Source organism: Rhinolophus sinicus, chromosome 7 (genome assembly GCF_057876585.1).
Source record: "Rhinolophus sinicus isolate RSI-liver-muscle chromosome 7, RSI-T2T, whole genome shotgun sequence".
In the NCBI taxonomy this organism is placed as follows: Eukaryota; Metazoa; Chordata; class Mammalia; order Chiroptera; family Rhinolophidae; genus Rhinolophus; species Rhinolophus sinicus.
Genome location: NC_142507.1, coordinates 46,586,062 through 46,611,582, shown reverse-complemented (window position 1 = coordinate 46,611,582; position 25,521 = coordinate 46,586,062). Strand labels below are relative to the sequence as shown.

The following is a 25,521-nucleotide window of genomic DNA, read 5'->3' as shown; positions in this document are numbered from 1 at the left end:
GGAAACAACAGCCTTAAATGACACATTGGACCACTTGGATTTAATCCCCAAAGCTGCAGAATACACGTTCTTCTCAAGCGCACACAGAACATTTTCCAAGATAGACCACATATTACGCCACAAAACTAGTCTTGATAAATTTAAGAATATTGAAATCATACCAATTGTCTTCTCTGACCACAGTACTATGAAATTAGAAGTGAACTATAGGGGAAAAACTAGGAGACACACCAATTCGTTACTAAGTAATGAATGGGTCAACCATCAGATCAAGGAAGAAATCAAAAGATATCTCGAGACAAATGAAAATGAAAACACCGACGACCCAAAATCTATGGGATGCAATGAAAGCAGTTCTAAGAGGGAAAATCATAGTATTACGGGTCTACCTAAAGAAACAAGAAAAATCACTAATCTACAGTTTATCTTCATGCTTAAGGGATCTGGAAAAAGAACAGCAAAATAAGCCTAAAGGGAGTACGAGGAAGGAGATAATAAAGATCAGAGCGTAAATAAATGAAATAGAAACCAGAAAAACAATACAAAACATCAATGAATCCAAGAGTTGGTTTTTAGAGAAGATAAACAAAATCGACAAACCTTTAGCCAGACTCATCAAAAAAAAGAGAGGACCCAAATTAATAAAATCAGAAATGAAAGAGAAGTGACAACAGACACTACAGAAATACAAAAAATTTTAAGAAATTACTATGAGCAACTATATGCCAACAAATTTGACAATCTGGAAGAAATGGACGATTTTCTAGAAGCATGCAAACTTCCAAGGCTAACTCAAGAAGAAACGGAAAACCTGAATAGACTGATTACCACCAGGGAAATTGAATCAGTAATCAACAATCTCCCAACAAACAAAAGCCCTGGACCAGATGGCTTTACAGGTGAATTTTACAAAACATTCAAAAAAGAATTATCACATATTCTCAAGCTCTTCCAAAAAATTCAGAAGGAGGGAAGTCTCCCAAACACTTTTTACAACGCCACTATCACCCTGATCCCAAAATCAGACAAAGACACTACAAAAAAAAAAAAAAAACTACAGGCCGATATCTCTAATGAACATAGATGTAAAATCCTCAACAAAATATTAGCGAACAGAATTCAGCAATACATTAAAAAGATCATACACTATGATCAAGTGGGATTCATTCCTGGTATGCAAGGGTGGTTCAACATCCACAAATCAATTAATGTGATACACCACATTAACAAAATGAAAAATAAAAATCATATGATCATATCAATAGATGCAGAAAAAGCATTTGACAAAATCCAGCAGCGATTTATGATAAAAACCCTTAAGAAAGTGGGAATAGAGGGATCATATCTCAACATAATAAAAGCCATATATGATAAACCTACAGCCAACATCATACTCAATGGGGAAAAGTTAAAACCATTCCCCTTAAGATCAGGAACAAGGCAAGGTTGCCCACTTTCTCCACTTCTATTCAACATAGTGCTGGAAGTTCTAGCCACAGCAATCAGACAAGAAAAATAAATAAAAGGCATCCAAATTGGTAAGGAGGAAGTAAAATTGTCATTATATGCAGATGACATGATACTATATAGAGAGAACCCTAAAGATTCCACCAAGAAACTATTAGAGCTGATAAATGAATTAAGAAAGCAGCAGGATACAAAATTAATATTCAGAAATCAGTAGCATTTGTATATACCAGTAATAAAATATCAGAAGGAGAAATTAAGAAAACAATCCCATTTACAACTGCTTCAAAGATTATAAAATACCTGGAAATAAATTTAACCAAAGAAGTAAAAGATCTGTACTCAGAAAATTGTAAGACGCTGAAGAGAGAAATCAAAGAAGAAACAAATAGAGGGAAACACATACCATGTTCATGGATAGGAAGAATTAATATAGTTAAAATGTCCATACTGCCTAAGGCAATACACATATTCAACACAATTTCTATTAAACTACCAGGACATTTTTCACAGAAATAGAACACATAATCCTAAAATTGATATGGAGCCATAAAAGATCCTGGATAGCCTCAGCAATCTTGAGAAATAAGAACAAAGTGGGAGGTATAACAAGACCAGACATTAAACTATACTACAAGGCTACGGTAATCAAAACATCATGGTACTGGCGTAAAAGCAGACACATAGATCAATGGAACAGAATAGAGAGTCCAGAAATAAACCCATGCCTATATGGTCATTTAACCTACGACAATGGAAGCCAGAATTTACGGTGGGGTAAAGACAGTCTATTCAATAAATGGTGCTGGGAAATATGGACACATGCAAAAAAAATGAAGCTGGACCACCTCATTACACCATATACAAGAATAAATTCAAAATGGCTTAAAGACTTAAATGTAAGATCTGAAACCATAAAATCCCTAGAAGAAAATATAGGAAGAAACTTTACAGACATTACCCAGAATAAGATTTTTACTAATCTATCCCCTTGGGAAAGGGAAGTAAGAGAAAAAAACAAACATGTAGGATTACATCAAACTAAAAAGTTTTTTCACAGCAAAGGATACCATCAATAAAATAAAAAGGGATCCTAATGAATGGAAAAGATATTTGCCAATGATATATCCAATAAGGGGTTAATAACCCAAATTTATAAAAAACTCAACTCCAAAAAAACAAACAACCCAATTAAAAAATGGGCAGAGGACACGAAGAGACATTTTTCTAAAAAGGACACACAGATGTCAAACAGACATATGAAAAAATGCTCAACCTCACAAACCATTAGAGAAATGAAAATAAAAACCACAATGAGATACCACATCACCCAGTCAAAATGGCTATCATCAATAAATCAACAAACAACAAGTGGCGGTGAGGATGTGTGGAGAAAAGGGAACCCTTGTGCACTGTTGGTGGGAATGCAGATTGGTACACCCACTATGGAAAACAGTATGGAGGTATCTCAAAAATCTGAAAATGGAACTACCTTATGATCCAGCAATTCCACTCCAAGGTATCTATCTGGAGAGATCCAAAACTCTAATTCAAAAAAATTTATGCACCCCTATGTTTATTGCAGAATTATACACAATGGCCAAGGCATGGAAACAACCAAAATGCCCATCGGTAGACAACTGGATTAAGAAACTGTGGTACATTTATACAATGGAGTATTACGCAGCCATAAAGAAAAAAAGAAATCTTACCATTTGCAGCAATATGGATGGACCTAGAGAACATTATGTTAAGTGAAATAAGTCAGACAGAGAAAGACAAATACCATATGATCTCATTTATATGGGGAATCTAAAGAAAAGAATGAATGAACTAATCAGAAACAGTCTCAGAGACATAGAGGAAAAACTGAGGGTTGCTAGATGGGAGGGGGGTGGGGATAAGGGGGAAGATGAGGGGATTAGAAAGCACAGTCAGTAACCACAAGATTGCCATGGGGTTACGAAAGTCAATTTGGGGAATGTAATCAGTAACATCATAAAGATTTTGTAGGATATCCGATGGACACTTGTCTCATTAGGGAGACCCCCTCGGGGAAGATGTGGATGCCTGATCACTTCACTGTATACCTGAAGCTGAGGCTGAACAATAAATGAATGTCAACCACTATTTTATATATATATATATATATATATATATATATATATATATATATATATATATATATATATATTTACAAGAAGCGGAGTACAGCATTAGGAATAGAGACAGTGGAAATGTAATGGTTGTGTGCGATGTCAGAGGGATACTGGATAGGGGATGGGAGATTGAAACTGTTTGAGGGATATAAATGATAAATGTCTAATATTACATTGTTTTGTGCACCTGAAACCAATAAAAAAAATTAAACAAAAAAGAATAATAAAGCTGGAAGAATCACACTACCCAAATCTAAGTTTTACTATAAAGCTACATGAATCAAGACACTGATATATTGGTGAATGGATAGACAAATCGATCAAGAAAAACAAAAACAGTCCAGAAATAGACCCACACAAATACAACCAAGTGAGTTTTTATAAACGTACAAAAGCAACTCAATGGAAAAATGAGTCTTTTCAACAAATGGTAATATCACCCTACATCAATCCAAAGTGTTTAAATCCTAAATATCTGTCAAAACCATCTACTTTTTCTCACTACCACCTCTCAGCCTAAGCAATAATCATCTCTCCTCTGACTAATGTAATTGTCTCTCTACTCTTAACTGTTCTATCTTAATATACTGTTCTCCACATTGCAAGTCAAACGAGCTTTTCAAAATGCAAATCTGACCAAGTCACTCCCTGCTAAAATTCTTTAGAACTTCCTGTTTCTCTTAGGATAAATACAAAATTATCTTGATATGATTTCAAAAGCCATGAATTGCCAGACTCCTACTACCTAACTCTAGCCATTTTGAACCACTCTTCTTTCATTTCTTCTGTACTCACCATACTCCTTTCCATCAAAGAACCTTTGCAAAAAATGTTTTTTCTACCTGATAAGCTCTTCCCTTCCTCTCTAGATTTCAGTTCAATCTTTACTTTTTTAAAAAAGCCTCTCCTGACCTAAGTAGCTCAAATCCTTTTATTACAGGCCTCACAGTATTGTGAACTTATCCTTACTGCCCTATACAATATTACCTTTGAATGACTGTTTGTATTTAGGTGTAACTGTTTCATGACTATAGTTCCATGAAGGTAGAATATGCATCTGTTTGCTCCCCACTGTATCCCCAGAGTATAACATAATAGGAACTCAACAAATGTTTGTTAAATAAGTAAATGTGTTTTTATTTATCCCTCACAACCACCCTGTGAGCTATGTACAATTATTTTCCCCATTTCATAGATGGAAAAGCTGAGGCATCCGGAGTTTAGGAAAATTGCTCTAGGTCATACAGCTAAGAAGTAAAGAGCTGAACACCAATCAAAACATTACAACCAAGAAATTAATTATGCTCTATTGCTGGTTCAAATATAAGAAAACCCTAAACCAATCCTTGTCCATATAGAAGTGAATCCTTATAGTAAACTAGTGCTTTAGTATTCATTCATTGGACAATTATTTATAAAGTGCTCACAAAGTATCAGTGACTGCGCTAAGTACTGGGGTTACAGAGTAAACAGGACATAGGTTCTTAGACCTTATTGGAGCACACGTTCATGCCACTATTTATTTACTGAGCCCCTACTGTGTGGCATCTACTTTGCTAAGGGGAGTCCAAAGGGTAAGTGTAGCTTTAAGTAATTATACCAAAAATAAATTAATTTCATTTGTGTAAGTACTATAAAGGAAAAGTTCAGAGTGCTATGGGACCAAAAATTGATATTTAAGCTGAGACTTGAAGTATAAATATGCATTATCAAATTTGAAAGCAGTGTAAACATGATGATTATTTACAAGAGTTTGTGCAAAAGTAATTCAATGCAGAAAGGATAGACATTTGGAAATAATGCTTCCCAAGAGATGGAAGAATTAGGAGTTACAAAATCAAAATCAAGTAGACATGTGATAGGTTAAACCCCAAATCAAATATCTATAATCATAAACAATATTGTTTTCTGTAGCAAAGGTTAGCACACTACAGCCTACGAGACAAAATCAGCCTTCAGTCTCTTTTTGTAGGCCCAACCTAAGAATGGTTTTTACATTTTGATAAGGTTGTTAAAAATAAACGAGAGGAAGAGGACAAAGAAGTGGGTAGAGACATGGAAGGGAGAGGAGGAGGACAAAATTAACACTCTGTATACGCATATATCCCACAAAGCCTAACATATTTCTGATCTAGTCCTTTACAAAAAAGGTTTGCCAACCTATGATCTACACATTGTAATCAATTAAAATATAATGAAGCCTTATCCTAACAAATTCATTAAACATGATTCTATAGGTACTAAATATATATTATACACATCTTTTTCAAAATTGCAGCCCTGTGTCTCAAAGGTATCAAAGGTACACCAAATTTACAATCAGATACATAACATGCATATTCGATCTTATTTAAACATACTTTCAACATGTGTTAAAACAGTATAAAGACACCAAGACAGTTGTCAAGATGTATAAAAATTAATACAGATAAGAATGTGGCTTTACTAAAAACCAAATGTAATTTTTTTTTATATTTTAGCTGAAAAAACTAGCATGAAACATCTATAGTGTGAAAGTCTAAGTCAGTGGATTTGAAAAGTAATTGCTATATATTAATAAGAGAAACTATATCCTTACCAAGATTTTTTTCAATTCTTCAAGTTCTACTTCTTTGTTATTTTTAAGCTTTGCCATCTCCTCTAAAATAAGCAAAAGAATATAAATGTGTTAAAAGCTGGATTAAAAGAATAGGAAAGACAAGAAATAATACCATTTGAAAGGGGAAAAACTTAAAAGAGATGGATTAATGCAACTAGCATACTGTAAAGTACAGAGGAAACCCAAATGGAACTATACAAAAATAATAATGGATAAATATCAATAATATTTCCATAAAGTTAATTCCACAACCAAATGAGCCCAAAGTTCATTAAACAAAATAATCAAGCTATATAAATGTATTTTTGGAAATAGGTCACTCAGAATGTGCCTTTACCTGCAACTCATCACTATCTAGACATCTGGTCTTTTAATCTCCACTCCAAACTTGAAAAACGTGATCCACTTAATTCAAGCTAACTCTGTTGTACTCTAGGTCCCAACATTCCTACCTCCTCAGAGACCTTAGTTGTCATACTACCAATATACATTGACTCTCTGTAGAGAAATCTTTAAATTTTCCCATCACATCTATTTGAATATAAAACAAAAATATCTGATTGACCTTTCTGCCCTTTCCTACTACTGTCAAATTTCTTTTTTGTTTTACAAATTCCTATTTATCATCTACAAATTTCTTTCTTAATCCCATGCAAAACTAATGCCTATCTCCATGACATTAATAAAATTATGATCTCAAAGATCCCCAATAACCATTTAGTAGTGCAATTCTTAGTCCTCATCATTGTGGACCCTCCTGGCATTTGATACTATTAACCACTCTACTTCACTCCCTTTGACTTTCCAGACCTTACATTATTCAGATTTCTTCTTTCCTCTCTAACTCCTGCTTCTGTTTTCTCTGCTGTTACCCTTCCTTCTTGCCACCCTAAATAACAATGCTTTACAATGCTTTTTTCTTTACTTCCATGAATTCATCATTAGGCTAATGAATTATAAAATCTTTCCAGCCCAAGCCTCCTTTTTCTCCTTTCTTACATTTTTTAACTGCCTACGAAGTTCACAAATGATATCTAGCTGTCACCTAAAATTTTATTACATCTGAAACATTATTCTTTCCTCACCATTAGGGTTATTAATTATTAAAGATACATTTGTACATTAAAAACAAAAAACTTGTAATAATTGCCCACAGTCTTTAAGGAAAAAAATCAACAAAATATGAAATGCCAACATAGAATCTAAAATAAAAACCTGTCACATGAAAAGCTTATTTAATCACAAAGTTTCATTTTAGGTAAAAACAGTTAATTTTTTAAAATTCAAGGATTATAAATTATAGAATTGTACACTTGAAACCTATATAATTTTACTATCATCACCCAATAAATTGAATTAAAAAAATAACTCAAGGACTGGTTAAAAATAGTAGACTGAGCATGTCTCCACACTCTCTCTCACTCCCAATCATAATTTTCTTTAAAGACACAAAAAAAGAATACATATATTTTTATATACATATTCTTCATATATATATACATATATATATATATATATATATATATATATATATATATATCTCCTTTGTATATGTTATAGATCTATATATACACATACATATATAATATACACATAAAAAGACACATTACCATTAACAAACGGAAAAGTTGAGGATTCCTTGTGGGGATGAACCCCACATTAATTCACTGAAGGCTATGTGGAACAACAAGAACAGGTGACCACATCTCCCACCATACAGCCCATCTCAGGTTAAATCAAGTATTCTAGGAATTAGAGCTAGAAGTACGTGGCAGTGCCCCAAAAAGCTCATGATCTCTAAGCAAGATAAACAACCCCTATACCTAAAAGACAAGGACGAAGCCCACCCTTCCTTACAGCATCTGCCATCTCTCCTCCATAATCAGATGAAGATTGTAACATACCATGTTTCCCCGAAAATAAGACCTAGCAGGACAATCAGATCTAATGCGTCTTTTGGAGCAAAAATTAATATAAGACCTGGTATTTTATGTTACATTATAGTATAGTATAGTATACCTGTTTTTTATAGTATTTTTTATAGTATTTATAGTATAGTATAGTTTTTATAGTATTTTATGTTATATTATAGTATAGTATAGTATAGTATAGTATAGTATAGTATAGTAAACCAGATCTTATATTAATTTTTGCTCCAAAAGATGCATTGAGGCCTATGTTCAGGGGATGTCATCCTGAAAAATCATGCTATGGCTTATTTTCCGATTAGGTCTTATTTTCAGGGAAACACGGTACGATTTCAAAAATAGCAAAATAAACATAGCTAAGGATTGAATTAGCAGGGGAAAGTCAAAAAATATTTTTCCCCAAATTCCCCAGAAAAAGAACTAAAAGGTAGAAAGCGTAAGAGAAAAACTTAAAAACATGAAGAATGGATCCAAAATTTCCAAAATCTACCTACAAGGACTTACAGAGAGAGAGAACAATGACGACACTGGAAGAGAAGAAAATTTTTCAGAGCCGAAGATAGACAAACTGTCCATAGATTAATGGCTTCACCAAATGGTAGCAAAAGTGTAATATGATTCCATTTTTCACAGAAATCCTCTCAGATCTGCACCACTCAAATCTGATTTGGTTTCTCCAATTTTATTTCTATCAATCTGATTTCTCCAATTCTACTCTTCTCACTACCAGCCAAATTTATCTGCCATACAGAAGTTACAGTGATCCTTTAAAAATATAAATCAGATCATGTCATTCATCTATTTAAAATCTTTCAATGGTTTTCCTTCACTATTAGAATAAAATGAAAATGTATTTCCTTCACCCGATTTGGTCCAAACTCATTTCATTCCCCTTTCTATATCACTTCTTACGTTCAGTCACAAAGGCTTTCATTCAGTCACTTGAATTAACTAAGTTCCTTCACATCTCAGAGCATTTTTACATGCTTTTCCTTCTGACTGAAAAACTCTCTCCAACTCACGTGTCTTACCTAACTAAATTTCACTTATTTTTTAGGTCTCAGCTGAAGGCCATCCCTGACCACCAAATCTAAATTAGGCCCTATTATTTTCTTACATTGCATCATTTTCATTTCCTTCATGGTACTTACCCCAATTTGTAATTAAATATTTATTTGTGATTATTTGTTTTATGTCTCCCCAAGTAGATCTCATTAGAACAAAGACCATATCTGTTATGTTCCTAATTATATATCCCAAGCTAATTGAGGAATAAAAATCTTAGTCTAACTTCAATAGTTATGTTATCTAATATCAATATACTATCTAATAAGAATGAGCAGCAGAAATAGAAAACACTAGAGGGGGTATCTGTTACATAATCAGAGTGGAAGCAAACATAGGTACAAAGATAGAAAAATGACCACAAGAGCAAAACCTATTTAGAGCAGTACCAGACTGAATTCAAGATGGGAGACGCATAAGAATCAAAGCAAACTGTACCAAGAAACTGAGAAAAAATTATTTGACAAAGATTTTGTATTTACAGTTGGCTTTAACTAACTTGGAATGCACTACCTCACTCTTTAAATGAACAATGAAAAGCTGATATTTAAAGAGTTTAAACTTAGGCAATGAGATGGCTCTTAAATTTGCAACACAGCATAGTCAGATCTGTTAATTTTAAAGAAACAACCTAGCATCAGTGCAGAGAAAGAACAAAAGGCAGACAAAACTAAAAACAAAAAGATGAATTCTCAAGCTACTACAATTAGTTCTGGTAAAAGATGTCTAATGCCAAGATATAAGAAAGGGGTAGAGCAGAGAAGTACACAGAAAAAAGTGATTTTAAGATTACTCAATAATTGAGACTACTGGGGGGACAACGCAGGCAGACGAAGGAATACTCAAACCAAGACATTAGCCTAAGAAAATACCGTCAAGGAAGAATGCAAAGTATAGCCAGGAAACAAAGCAGTAAGAATGAGGACTATTGCAGTAAGAAGGAAGGTTATGAAGAAAAAAAAAAAGGCAAAGCAAATAAAAGCCTAATAAATATAACAAGGGATGAACAAAGATGAAAACAAACGAGGGTAATATGAAGCATGGTTTGATGACTAATCTGCCAAATACAACTTGTGTTCCATTATGTTATTCACATGCATCCCTCCTCTGCTAGGCTAAGAGAAACGCGCATGAAACTCTAAAAACCAGGAAAGAGGAAATGAGGACTAGTTAGACTTTATGAGCTAGATATTAAGAGTTAAACACAACAGTACTGGATAATCATCAGAAGTGAAACCAAGACATTTGGTTTTGAGAACTACTGTACAGCAGTAGCCAAAGAAGGAAATAAACTAATGTTGAGTGCTAACGTCATTGTCAGTGCTTCTCTCCTACACATAATGCTTTCCTCGTTCCATCATTCTCCGCAACTATTGAAAGCCTCTCTGTACCTTAAAGTCTACTTGTGAAATCTACCTCTTCTAAAGCCTTTTCCAACTCTGCAATCCACATTGGTATCACTGGTTTCCTCTTGTTATCATCATTAACATGTCTTCATCAATAAGAAATCTCTGAGCATTCACCCAAATATATAAATATGTATAAAATACATTTTATATAAATTTGTAAAATATAAATTGCATTATATTATTCATTATAAAACATGTAAAAAAGGAAAACAAAAAAAAATATCTAAAACATAAAAAATAAATAGAAGTTCTAATATTTACTTCCCTTCTGATAGAAATCTTGCTCACCCCTCATTTTGGAAATATTGCTCTAATGGTTTTATGTGTTCAAACTTTCTCCAACAGTAATTAGAGATTTCTCAAGAGCACGGTATTTTACTTCTTGTTTATATTCCCCCATCATCTTAGATAATGCAAAGAGGAACATACAGAACTGTTCCACAGTTCTTGATTAATATACTGTTATGAGAAAAACCACATTATGCATTTGATTTTTAATATAACAGTAACAGTCACTTAATTTCAATATCAGACTGAATTGTTACAAATATATATCCATTAAAGATATTTTAAGGATTAAAATTATTCCTTAGTCTACAATATTCAATTGAACGATTCTAAAGAAAGCAGATATATGCAGTGATTTACAATAGTATTTCATGCTATAAAGGAAGATTTAAAATTGGATGAAAAATGCATTTATAACCAGTGTAATATAAAATAATACTAAAATAATAAGATTATAAAATTATTTACCATTGGCTAGTACAATTTTGGATGCTCAAAAGTCAGTCTATAGTGGAAAGTTAAGCATTAGAAAAGGAAAATAATAAATAGGGTTTAAAAATTCAACCAAATATCCTAACATGGAATTATCACTCACTTACAATTATTTTAATCATACAAGTATTCAAAGCATATAATAAAGCTTACAGAAAGTTATTGGGATATTCAAGAATAACATATGCCAATTCATGAATTATTTTAATTTACAAAAATAATTCTTTTCGCCAAAATTGGTTAAAAAAAGTGTTTTTTATATCTTTATAATTCTCCACATTTGTAGGTATGAAGGTTTGTAAATATAAAGCATAGAGTTATTAAAATTATCTAACTAAATGGTCATAAATTCACAGAGTAACTATAGAACTTCTGTCTCTTTTGTCCATGAAAATTGTTGAATATTAATACCACCACATGGTAAAATAGGATCACATTTTCCTATAAATAGTTCATAATCCAACATGACTAATCAATGACATTTCAAAATTCAATTAAAATATAACAGACATTTCTCACTAAGACTTATTAAGGCCTCTGAATCTTAAAATAAGGAAAACAGACTATAAACATCCCTTAAGCTCCTTTTACTTCTAGGTACCTATGAACTGTGTAATGAAACCAAATAGTCTTTCTTAAGGTTTAAATTTTCTATCTTTAAAAATCAAATATAAAATTATTAAATAATCTCTATTGGTAAATAACAGAGAAGAAACTATATTCTATTCTGAAATAGTGTTTATATTTTATAATTAGCTAATATTATCATGTACACATATTATTCTCTAAATCTTACCCAGTTCACTTGATTTCTTCTGAAGCTCCATGGTAAATATTTTCAATTGATCTTCACTTTTTTCCACTCTGGTAAAAATATATTATTAGTTTACAATGTGAAATATTCTTTTAGTCAGAATTCATCTAGTAACTAAAACTGGGGCAATTTAGTAACAATATATCTTAGCACAGATTCACTCATTCAACTATTAAACATTTTTGAGCACCTACTCTATGCTTGAAACATTTCTTTTTTTTTTTGAGTGTAACATTTCAAAATAAGATATTACTATTATAAATACATAGTCGTATATTAATTAAATCTACATAAAACCTTAATTAAAGCTTGTAGTCACAATTTATCTCTTAGCTACTGGTGATAATCAAATTAATGCATCCTAGAACTTCAAGAGTGATTGAGTGTGTAACTACTATTATACTGAATTCTGCCTTAGGAACAATATAAATATGAAAACTTGTGCAATTTGCTTAGCTCTTCTGGCTTTTTGTTTCCTTGTTGGTAAAACTGAGGTAATTGGAACAGATGATATCTAAGGTCACTTACAATTTTAAAATTTGAAAATCAACTGGACAGGTCAATCAAGAATATATAGAAGATTAGCTAAGCTAGAAAAGCTAGCTTTTCTTCCTTTACCATACACGAGCAGTAGAGTATACTGCTAGTCCCAGGTCATGACTTCAAAGGGAAACTTGTTTCTCTCTTTCATCCTATTTAATTAACCTTAATGCTAATGGGACAAGAATAATTATGTAGGCCTCATAACACAGCTTTATATGAATTTTCCCTTAATATAAAATAGTGAAAAACAAAGCAAGTTTTTAACTCAAGTTTCAGACAAACTACTATTTAGATGAAATGCAAATGAAGTTTATTTTATATGTAGTTAATCATACTCATTAACCCATTAATTTAATAAAAATGTTTGAGTACCTACTTTGTACCAGGCTAGTTGCTAATATTATAAATCAGAGAGGTTACCAACCCCAGCAAAATAAACCTCACTTCCCCATAGGAAGTTATTTCTGTGAAGCTAATAATAAACAAGAGTTTAATTAAATATGTCATATCACTGCATCAGCACTTATTAGCTTGTTTATTTAGCTTGACTCTGGAAATGCAGGCATGGGAACTATCCTAGAGAATACTGTCTTTTCCTAAGATACCTGCCTATCCAATACAAACATTTAAAATATATTCCCACTTTATATATTTAAAAAAAAAGACTTCGTTATGGTTCTTAGAAATTACAAGTCAATTGACAATGAATAGAAAATAGCACTGAATATTAGAAATAAACTGTCTTTATTCAGCTAAATAAGAAATAGTTTTACCTTTGATGTTCTGTTGTCAATAATTCTTTCAAGTTGGAGATAGTAGTTTTAAGTTCAGTTACCACAAATGCGTGAGCAGTTTTAGCTTTATTAAATTCTTCTATTTGAGCTTCTTTTTCTCCAGTGAGCTGATCAATTTTTGTTGTTGCTATTTGTAAATCTTCCTCTAAAGCCTTCTGAGTACTCTAAATGAAAAGTACAAAACAAAAGTTATGATCCAAGGGCCTTAAGAAAAAAAGCTGAACTCATCTGCTTCTGTAATTTGCTGTCACTCCCTCCCTCCCTGATCCTCTCCTCTACCCCACCCTGGCCAATCTGGAATGCCCACCCACCACTCTTATTTCAATTCATCATTCCTCCAAAGCCCACCTATATTCCCAGCCTCTCCATGGAGTCTTCCTAGCCAATCTAGCATGCAATGTTCTTCCAATTCTTATAACTATTGTAATAATTTTTGCTTAAATCACACTGTTGGTACCTAGCACGGTCTTGTATTTTAGTTATACTTTTGACGTGTTTTTATTCAATGTCTCCAATTAAACTATAACCAGTTTGTAGACTTGGATTGTATCGTCTCTGTTCGAAACTCTTGTACCTAGTATTATCATTCAACACATATTTGTTGACTGATAGACAGTGTGAGACTTATCACACACTAATCAGATTTTAAATCATACCACACTTCTTTGCAAAGACATTTTAGAGTCTTCTAGCTCTGATGTCAAATGATCCTGCTTCTTATTTGATTCTTTTAAGTTTTCATCCTGTAATTCTAAAAGAGAAAGTTGCAGATAGGTAATACTTAATAGAAAACACATACCAAGAAAACAAATTATTTGTAACAATTATATTTTTCCCCCATTAGATACTCCACAATGATGGAGAATTATGCAAACATAGATGCATTTATATTGGTCATCATCAACTTTTATTGACTACTCAAGACTGTTATCTCCCAAGCACTCAAAGGTAAATGATTTTTGGTGCTACATTTTTAATAATAGCTAAACATTGGAAACAACCTAACTATCCAACAGGAGATAGATTATAGTGGCACACACATACAATGGTATAACATGTAGCCACTGTAACTATACAGACTTTATTTATTGATTACTAATTTAGATATTTATAAAATATCATAGAATAAAAAGGGCAAGTTAAAAACAGTACTTACATAAATAGTGCATATGAAAGGAGAGGATATGTGCAAAAATATTAAAATGTATCTCCTAATTATGAAATTATTCATGATTTTGTTTTCATTATTGCTATCTTGATTTTTAGATTTTCTAAAATATATTTATTTAAATATTATTTTAAAAAGCTTTTGGGGCAGCCGGTTAGCTCAGGTGGTTAGAGTACAATGCTCATAACACCAAGGTTGCCAGTTTGATCCCTGCATGGGCCAGTGTGAGCTGCCCTCCACAAGTAGATTGAAACAACTACTTGACTTGGAGCTGATGGGTCCTGGAAAAACACACTTAAAATAAATAAAAGTTTAAAAAATATTTAAAAAATAAAAAGCTTTGACTCCAATTAATGCTAATCTTTACTAAATACTAAGTGTCAGGTACTAGTCTGTGCTTTTATGTGTGCATTCAGTTTTTTTTTAAATTCATGTTTTTATTTAAGTAGATATACAATCTTATATTGGTCACATTAATTTCATGTGTACATTATAGCGATTTGACATTTTTATACCTTACAATGTGATCATCTCACTAATTATAGTAATTATCTGGCACCATGTAATCTTATCACAATTAACTGTTCCCTTCCCCCTTTTCGCTCATCATCCCACACCCTCCCTTCTGGTAACCAGACCTTTGGTCTCTGTTTCTATGAGCCTGTTTGTGTTTTGTTTTGTTCATTGTTTTTGGTTTTTGGTTTTTTTGATTCCACATATAAGTGAAACTATATGGTATGTGTCTTTCTTTTTCTGCCTTATTTCACTTAGCCTAATACCCTCTAGATCTATCCATTTTGTAACAAATAGCAACATTCCATTCTTTTTTATTGCTGCACAATATTCCATTGTGTGTGTATATGCGTGTGTATATGGGGGGGTGTATGTGTATATATGTGTGTGTGTATATATATCATATATATAAACATTAAAAAACATGTATGTGTATATATACACATATACATACACATATATATATACACACACACACACATATATATACACACTCATATCACCTCTACTTTATTCATTCATCTATCAATGGACACCTAATTTGCTTCCATATCTTGACTATTATAAATAATGCTGCAATGAACAAAGGGGTGCATTTACCTTTTTTGAATAAATGTTTTTGCTTTCCTTGCATAAATACCCAGAATTGGGATTGCTGGGTCGCATGGTACATCTATTTTTAGTTTTTCTGAGGAATCTCTATACTGTCTTCCATAGGGCATGCACCAGTTTGCAGTCCCACCAACAGTGTATAAGGGGTTCCTTTTCTCCATGTCCTTGCCAACACGTTATTTGTTGACTTTTCGATAATAGCCCTCTGACAGGTGTGAGGGAGTAGTTTGTTCTGCTTTTGATTTGCATTTCCCTGATGATTAGTGATGTTGAGCATATTTTTGTATGTCTGCTGGCTATGTATATGTCTTCCTTGGACAAATGTCTTTTCATGTCCTCTGCCCATTTTTCAATCAAATTACTGTTTTTGTTATTGAGCTGTATGAGTTTCTTAGATATTTTGGATATCAATCCCTTATCGGACATATCATTTGCAAATATATTCTCCCATTCAGTAGGTTGCCTTTTTGTTTTGTTGAAGGTTTCCTTCTCTATGCAGAAGCTTTTTAATTTGATGTAGTCCCATTTGTTGATTTTTGCTTTTGTTTTCCTTGTTTGAAAGAATTCAGTAAAATAGCAGGACACAAAATTAATATACAGAAATCCATTGCATTCCTTCTAATGAACAATTAGAAGGAGAAATGAAGAGAACAATCCCTTTTACAATTGCATCAAAAAAATAAAATACAATACCTAGGAAAAAACTAAGGAGTTGAAAGATCTATACTCTTGAAAGTATAAGACACTGAAGAAAGAAACTGAGGAAGACACAAATAAATGGAAGGATGTATCATGCTCATGGATTAAAAGGATTAATATTGTTAAAATGACCATATTACCCAAAGTAATTTTTAGATTCAATGCAATTCCTATCAAAATACCAATGTCATTCTTCTCAGAACTAGAACAAATAATCCTAAAATTTATATGGAACTACAAAAGACCCCAAATAGCCAAAGTAATTTTAAGAAGAACAAAGTTGGAGGTATCACAGTCCCTGATCTCAAACTATACTACAAGGCTATAATAATCAAAACAGTATGATACCAGCACAAAAATAGACACATAGATAAATGCAACAGAATAGAGAGCCCAGAAATAAACCCTCATTTATATGGTCAACTAATCCATGACAAAGATTGGTAAAAATATACACTGGATAACGACAGTCTCTTCAACAAGCAGTGTTGGGAAAACTGGACAGACACATGTCAAAAAATGAAACTGGACCACTCTCTTACACCATATAAATAAACTAAAAATATGTTAAAGATTTAAATATGCATTCACTTTTAAACACCATAAAACCACTAGGGGAAAAAAAGTCACGGGTTCAAATTATTCTATTTCCTCTTAATAGTTACCTGGCCTTAAACATGATACTCAACCAGTCTGACTCTACTTTTCCTACTGGAAAATAAGAATAATAGTTACTCATATCTTGAAGGACTGCTGTTAGGATTAAACAAGATAATGCAAATTAAGATGTTTAACCACAGCATCTAGCACATAGTCAGTAAATGTTAAATACGATGATGATGATGGAAGAGGAGGAGTATGCTACAAAATGAACCTTAAAATTCATGGTATTTACAACATACTTGGGCAGGCAAATAAATAATCAATGATAAGTGCTGATGGGTATTCACTAGGAGTTCTGGAAATATACACAGGGGGATATCTAAGCCAAATAGGATCAGCAAGTGTTAGAGATAAAGGGAGACAGACATAGAGAGGGAAAATTCAAGGAAGGCTTCCAGAAAGTGACAGCTGAATTGAAACATCTGAATGCCAATAAGAATTAACAAGAGTTATGGGAGCCAGAAGGAGAAAAGAAGACCACAGACAGGTAAAAGAGCATGTACAAAGGCAAACATGGGAGAGAGAGAATGACACATTCCGGGGTCTAAAGGAAATGTATTTCAATAGGATAAAATAAAGTATGAGAGAGACATCATAGCACATATGATTGGAAAGATAATAAGGACAAGATCATAAAAGGGTTTACACGACTTGCTGCGAGGTGCAGGCTTCATAAGCCAGGAAGACCATTAAAAATAAAGTATGTTTAGTAACAGAATGATCTTGTTATATTTTTTAAAATTCCATTCTGAAAAATTTGTGTAGAAATGAAAGGATTAGTGGTCCAACTCTGGAGAAAAAATAGGGAACGCAAATTTGGAGAGAGGAAAATGATAACACTGTGGTATCCACTATATTATTCATCATAGTCTGGTAATAAATGTCTCCTCTAGAAATCATAATCACAGATTAGTGGTTGGCACATGCAGGAACTGAATTTATGCTGCCTGAATGTTCTAAAAAAAGCTCCAAGCCAAAACTTAATATGAAGTGCCCCTAAGTTCCCCCAGGATCCCAGAAGGTGCAAATGTAAATTTTCATATAAAAATATAGTTGCAACCCAGGTCTTAAAAAGTTTCTGCAGATGAAGTTACATGACCTCACAATCAAAAATCACAAGAGGAAACAAAACACCATAAGCAGAGTCAGAAGAATGAACAAAAGGTAGACTTGGACCTTCAAAGATTTCAGATGTTAGAATTACTGCCTATGGATTTTTAAAAATAAATATTATATCAATCTTTAAATACTAAAAGAGGTAAGGAAGATGTCCATATACTAAATAAAACTTCTAGAAATGACATATAAAACTGAAACTGAAAACCCCATTGGAGTAATGGGTGAGGTATGTCACTCAAACACTCCTCTAAAAAGAAATGAAAATTCAGGATCAAATATTAAGAATATTAAAATCATTAAACTCCTGACAAAATAAGAAAAAATTACCAGGCCAAAAGCGAAGAAAAAATAGAAACCTGGAGAAGTAAGATAAGCACAGAACTTGCTTTTACCCTGCAGGCATTTCCAGATCCTGGAAAAATTGGACTTTCAATTTGAAATCACAGTGGGGTGAGAAAAAGAAAATGAACATCCCAAGACTATGAGGTGTGCTCAAACAATACAGTGAATATTTAAATTAAAAATTTATTACAGTAAAAGACACATTGCCATTAATCCCCCTCAAAATACTCCCCCTCATTTTGAACACACTTATCCCACCATTCTTGCCACTTTCTGAAGCAGTTCTGGAAGTCCTCTTTTGTTAGTGTCTTTAGTTGCCCTGTCGTGGCTGCCTCAATGTCCTAAATCATTTTGACTTTGGGGAAGAGCCAGAAGTCGCACAGTGCCAGATCCAGTGAATAAGGTGGATGAGAACATAATGTTTTTATTTGACAGAAACTGCTATATACCAGAGTGACGTGTGACACAAATGCGTTGTCATGATAGAGGATAATTTACCATACACTTTAAAACACACCTTCTCTCAACCGTAGCTCACACCCAACTGACTGCACCAAACAAGCTGAAGCTTGTCACACACTGTTCTAAGGTTTGATGTACCACTTCCCGTATTGAAGATCCTCCTGCCTTTCCATTGGATGGCACTCAGCAGCAGCATTCACCGTAGTTTTTGAACACAACGGAAAAGCTCCATGTCACACATTGCTTCCAGTACAGCAATTTCTGTCAAATAAAAACATTACGGTGTATCCTCATTTACCTTATTCACCAGATCTGGTGCCATGAGATTTCTGGCTCTTCCCCAAAGTCAAAATGACCATGAAAGGTAAACATTGTGAGTTGATTCAGGACATCAAGGCAGTCACGACAGCGCAATTAAAGAGACTCATGAAGGAGGACTTCCAGAACTGCTTCAGAAAGTGGAAAGAACTATGGGATAAGTGTGTTTGAAGCAAGGGGTAGAATTTTGAGGGGGATTAATAGCAATGTGTCTTTTACTGTAATAAATTTTTTAAATTTAAATATTCACCATAGTTTTTTATCACATCTCATATGTAAGGTAGAGAGTCAAGAATTAAGCCTTTGTACAATAAGCTGGGGCACTCTTTATGTAAGAAGGAAGCAAAAGTAAACCAACTCTCAAGGAGATTTGCAGCCCAGGTTCACATCACCTGATTGGTCCAAGAAACCCCAAGCTTTGAAACTAATTTAAGGTTGTACCAGATAATCCACCATGTACATGGCAAAACTTTCTCCTGGAAGGATTCCCATTTAGTTAAGTTACCTACACTCTAGGCAGACCTTAAATTACTCCTACAAATAATTTTTGCAAGAAAAGTCATGTGCACGGAGTCAAAGACAACAAGGCACACAAGAAAACAAGGCACTTTGACTAAAAAGTATCAAAAAGAAAAGACAGAATGAGGCTTACAAACATTTAAGATGAAGAATGATCAGAAAGGAACTTTAAGCAGATATTCTCAGTATGTTTAACAAAAAAAAAAAAAACCTTGAAAATAATAAGAAACAGAAAACCACATAAAGTAGAACAACAGATTTGAAAAATAAGTTAGAATAAGACTTTAAACGTCTTAATAACTGAAAATAAAATAGAAATGTTCCTAGCAGATGAGAACAAATAAACAGACAATTAGTGAACAACAAGAAATGTCAAAAGAAATCCAGAATAAGGCACAGAAAGGCAAAACTGAAAATATGGAAAACAGGTTAAGAGTCACAGAATACAGTTAGAAAATTAACATATGGTTTTACTCCAAGTTCCAGGAAAAGAGGAAACAGAGACTAGACCAAATACATTTAAAGAAACGCAATAATAAAAGATACTAATTTAAAGATTCAAGAAGCTGTAAAATAAAATTAAACCCATATGTGACTATATCATACTGAAAATGCTAAAAATCAAAGGTGAAGTAAATCTGAAAAGCCACAAGAGGGGCAAAAGATACCTTATCTTCAAAGGTTCAGCAGTGAGATTGACAACTGACTTCTTCAAATCAAAAGGAAGCCCAAAGAAAGCAAGATGATATCTTCAGTGTGCTAAAAAAAAAATTTCTAGAGATAACAAATAGTGCACCAACCTAGAAATATGTCTTCTTCAAAAATATCCTTTACAGATGAGAATAACCAAATTTTTAGACAAATAAAATGGGAGATCATCATAAGCATATTTTCACTAATGGATATTCTGAGTATTCCTTTTTAAGGCAGAAAGGATATGATCTGAATGAAAGGTCTGACATACAAAAAAAGAAAAATTAAGAGCAAAGAAAGAGGAAAATACATAGGTAAAACCAAATAAACACTGTCTACATAAAACAGTAATAATAATAATGTCTTGTTTATAGAATTTAAATACAAAACAAAAATAGGAGAACTAAATGTAATTAATGTTCTAAAGTCTTGAATAACCCAAGAAGGTAAATGTACTGATTAACTCTATATATTGAAGAGCAATCAATCAATGTTGTAATATCTCTAATAATCACTAAAAAAAAACAGAAACAGATTAATAGCTTTCAAAGTGGTCAAGGATAAAATTGGAATAATAAAAAGTAATAAAACTAGGACATCCACTTTGGGGAAGATGAAATAGATATACTTTTCCCTATTCCTCCCAATTACAACAAAATCCTCAACATTATATGCAAATGAAATATTAGACTTTGAAAGGTTGAGAGAAAGAAGACCAGATTACGGGCCTCTGGACCTGAGAAACAAGTGGTATGACCCCTGAGGGTAGGGAGTTGTTTCAATTTTTTGTTTGTTTGTTTGGGATTTTGTTTTATTTTGTGTTTGTTTGCCTTGCACATCCCAGACTTAGAGCTGAAGAGGCTAGCAACCTGGAAACACCAACGGGAACAGACGTGAAAAGCTCCAAAAGAAGTCCACTCTCTCTAGCAAAAGGACAAGAAAAGGGGCAGCTTTGGAAGACTCTACAACAACCTAACACCACAGAAAATGTAACCAAGAGCATGATGGTGAGATAGGAAAAACATAAAACGTAGAGGAAGTTAAACAATTTCAATATATCTGGCATATAGAATATAGTAATGACAGTAATGTGAAATGAATAGGCATAAGTTAGCAAGAACTAGTTCATTATTTGCTACATGAAGAAGTTTTTTAAGAGAAAAGTGACAAATGCCACAAGATCCCTATGATGTTCTGAAAGGTGCAGTGTTTCACAAAGTGTATTATACCTACCAAGTGCCCTGCCACTTGAACAAATTCGAAAAAATTCTATAAGATAGTCTACACAAAATAAGTCACACAGAAGAAGTTGAGAACCATATAACTTCACTCATATGTGGGATATAAAACTGAAAGCGACAAAGGAACAAGACAAACAAAATATCATAGACACAGACAACAGTTTAGTGGTTACCAGAGGGTAAGGGGGAATGAGGATGGTAAAAGAGGGTAAAGTGGGTCAAATATATGGTGATGGAAAGAGAACTGACTCTGGGTGGTAAACACACAATACAATATATAAATGATGTATTATAAACCTGTACACTTGAAACCTATATAATTTTACTAACCGATGTGACCCCAATAAATTTAATAAAACTTAAAGAAAAAAAGTCTAAACGTAACTGACATCCAAGATCCTTCATAGTCTGACCTAACATTCTTTTCCAATCTCTTCTACCTGAGTTCAAGATATAGGCACACCAATCAGTGTTTCAAATGTATCCTAATTTTCACACTTCCATGATTTGCACAAGCCATTTCTTCTGTGTACACTCACTCCTCCAATATACAGTCTAGTGAACCTTTAGTGACCTAAGGTCTAGTTCAACATAGTTTCTCCCTAATGCCTTTCCAAATGTCTTGTTCCAGGAATAAGTAATAATTCCCTCCATCATGCTCCCAGAATATTCATTCATTCATAAAATATGTATTGAGTGCCTAATATGTGCCAGGTGTTGTTCTTGGAATACATCAGTGAACAACAACAACAGAAAAAAAAAAGACAGACATAGATCCCTGTTTTCAAAGAGCACGTTGCTGAAACTCAAGAAGGTTAGAGTATGAAAAGGGAAAAGAAGAGCGTATGTTCTTTGAAAAAGCTCCCTAAATGACTGTTATGTCCTCCTTGAACTCGTTCACCAGTTGGGAACTGTAGGACTAGAAAATGTTACAACAAAATTGTAATGAAGCCAAAAATTAAAACATAACAAGAGGAATACATAAGACACACTGTTATATTTTCTTATATAAATTCTTACTTGTTTTTTCTTCTAATTGATTAACTTTATCTCTAGATTCCTCTAGTAGAAATGTTAAATCTTTCATTTTATTTTCTTTCTCGGTGCTTTGGATCAATAGCAATGATACCTAAAGTAAAATATTTAAATAACACATTATAGATATGAAAAATTAAATACGACACCTTAGCATTTATCATCACTTACAATTATTTCATGTACTTGTTTATATGCTTTTCAGCTGGCTGTGGTCAGCATTTAGTACATGCTTGCACAATAAACTTTTATTAAATGAATGAATGAACAAACTACAGCAGGTCCTCAAAAACGTTATTTCTTTCAATGTTGTTTCATTATAACTTTGATAAGATGCTGTAGAAACCTAACTTTAATTCATATCAATTAGCCTATGGTAAAATTGGTTTCATTATACATTGTTTCACTGTAGTCCCAAGAACCTATCAATGACATTGAGGACTTACTGTAATGTGATATACCCAATATTATAGTATGCATTTTATTACTGAGATTATATAATAAAATCTACTTTGTTCATTTATACCATAAATAATATTGAGTACCTACACCTTTCCAGAAACCATAATGAGTATTAACTATACAGAGATGAGGGAACTCACCTTCAAGAAACCCGTAGCCTAGACTCTACTCGAATATTAGTAAAAGGACAAAAATGTCACAGGGATTGGGAAAGGAACACCTATGTCACTCTTGGGGGATATAATCAAAAACTAATCCTTCTCAGAAGACTGAATCAAGTCTTGATGGACAAGTAGAAATTAAGCAGGCAAACATGAGAAAATACACATTTTAGACTCATATAAGAACACAAAGCGTCAAGAGATCATTAAGAAAACTGAAAATACTCAGATGGTTAGAATATAGAGTGCATGTGAAGAAAGGTAAAAGATAAACTTAACAAAGATTACCTAAAGACTTGCAGATTCAAAATGGCAGAAAGGCCTCTCTGTCCTATTTTCATCTCCAAACCACCCAAAAAATAACCAAGAAAACAACAAAGGCAGACTTCATCTTCCATGAAACCACGCGGCTCTATAATCCAAACCACAATATATAAAGAAGGAAAGCAGTTGGAAGGAAAGGAAAATGATTTAGTATAGAAACCCAAGGTCAAACCCAAAGCCTGCACAAGGAAGGATACTAATGAGAAGCAAGGTAAGTCCACCCCCAAAGAACTCCAAAATGTTTTAAGAATTAGAGGCAACAGATACTGTGGAGGGTAAGTATGAAAAAGGAAACTAAAGATAAGGAGAGTATCTGAAAGTTTGTAAAGAGTGGAAGACCTCCCAGGTTCACTTAACCCTCCTTTCCTGGACTCTTACTTCCTGATAGCCAATGTAGGCAGAAAACTAACCCTACTCTATCTTTGCAAGAGAAACAGGCACAGTCAAATTGAAAAAGAGAATCTCTAAAACAGGGTATTTCAGGCACAGGAGTGGGGGGTGGGGAGGAGGATATAACCAAAAAGACAGCATATGGAACGAAGAGACGCAGCCTGTCTTCCTACCCTGCCAACTCAGCTCCAAAATGCCATCAGCCAAGTCTATATCCCCAGGCAGAAACCTGGAGAACTCCAAAAAAAAAAAAAAAATCTTAAAAATAATGACATTAGGAGCCCCCAGCAAAAACACTAACTGGCCACACCATCATGTTACAGGGAACAACAAATCTGTAAGTTCTGCCCATGCACCCAGAATTCCAACAAGCTTTTTAGCACTATATTCTATTTTTGTGTTCTTTATATTAAAGCACACGTTAACTTTTTAAAAGACCTCCTTTCAGAAATTAGGTTTAAAATTTAGTTAAAATACAGAAAATTGTTAACTCTTTCAAAATATCTAAGCATAACACATAAATTAGAATTCTATCATTTAACCAGAACTTAAAGAAAACTCTATCTTCTCTGTATTATTGTTTAAGTATATATCCTTGTTATGTACCGTTACAAGGTATCTTGTGGCAAATTAGAAAAGAAAAACTGAAAAAACAGGAAAACAGAGAGAAGTGGATTCCTTTCTACATATTGATTTCCACTTGGGAAGCAGAAACCGATAAAGGTGGCATAATAGTAATCTGAAACCAACATTCTTGTGACTATCAAAGAACACAGACTCACCATTTTCAAGTCTTACATTATGTGACATTAATAGAAAGTAACAAAAGAGTGTTTTAGTTCAGCTTCATTTATGTCATGAATAGTATATTTCAAAATAAACTATGAAATGTGAGTTGAGTGGTCAATGATCATCTTTACATTTCATGAGGTTTTTGTCTGAAAAACAGTTCTCACAAAATGATACATTTTTGCAGCAATGTCCTATTACCCACTAATATAAATATTGCAGAAGACTCATTGATTTTTTTTAAAAAAACGCTAGCATTCAAAAAAAAAAAAAACGCTAGCATTCTTTGTGTGTGCATATCTGAGTCAAGGAAAATTAATTCTGCTAGGCAAAAGACTCAATATTTAGATATGTATAATATTAAGATTATCTAGTAGAAATTTATCATGCAGTCAGCAAATATAAATTTTTTGAAATTTTAAATATTTTGTAAATCAGCACAAAGTATACAGA

The 25,521-nt window shown here is 33.1% G+C and overlaps 1 protein-coding gene across 1 annotated transcript in view; it reads right to left on the bottom strand.

Annotated features, from left to right (window-relative positions):
* Positions 1 to 25,521, bottom strand: part of SYCP1 (synaptonemal complex protein 1) — an 81,188-nt gene that overhangs the window by 41,107 nt on the left and 14,560 nt on the right. The window contains exons 11-15 of the mRNA XM_019730552.3: positions 22,928 to 23,036; positions 14,215 to 14,309; positions 13,538 to 13,722; positions 12,204 to 12,271; positions 6,205 to 6,266 (exon numbers count right to left, since the gene is read on the bottom strand). Coding sequence (XP_019586111.3) covers positions 6,205 to 6,266; positions 12,204 to 12,271; positions 13,538 to 13,722; positions 14,215 to 14,309; positions 22,928 to 23,036 — 519 coding nt within the window. The remainder of the gene's footprint in view (positions 1 to 6,204; positions 6,267 to 12,203; positions 12,272 to 13,537; positions 13,723 to 14,214; positions 14,310 to 22,927; positions 23,037 to 25,521) is intronic.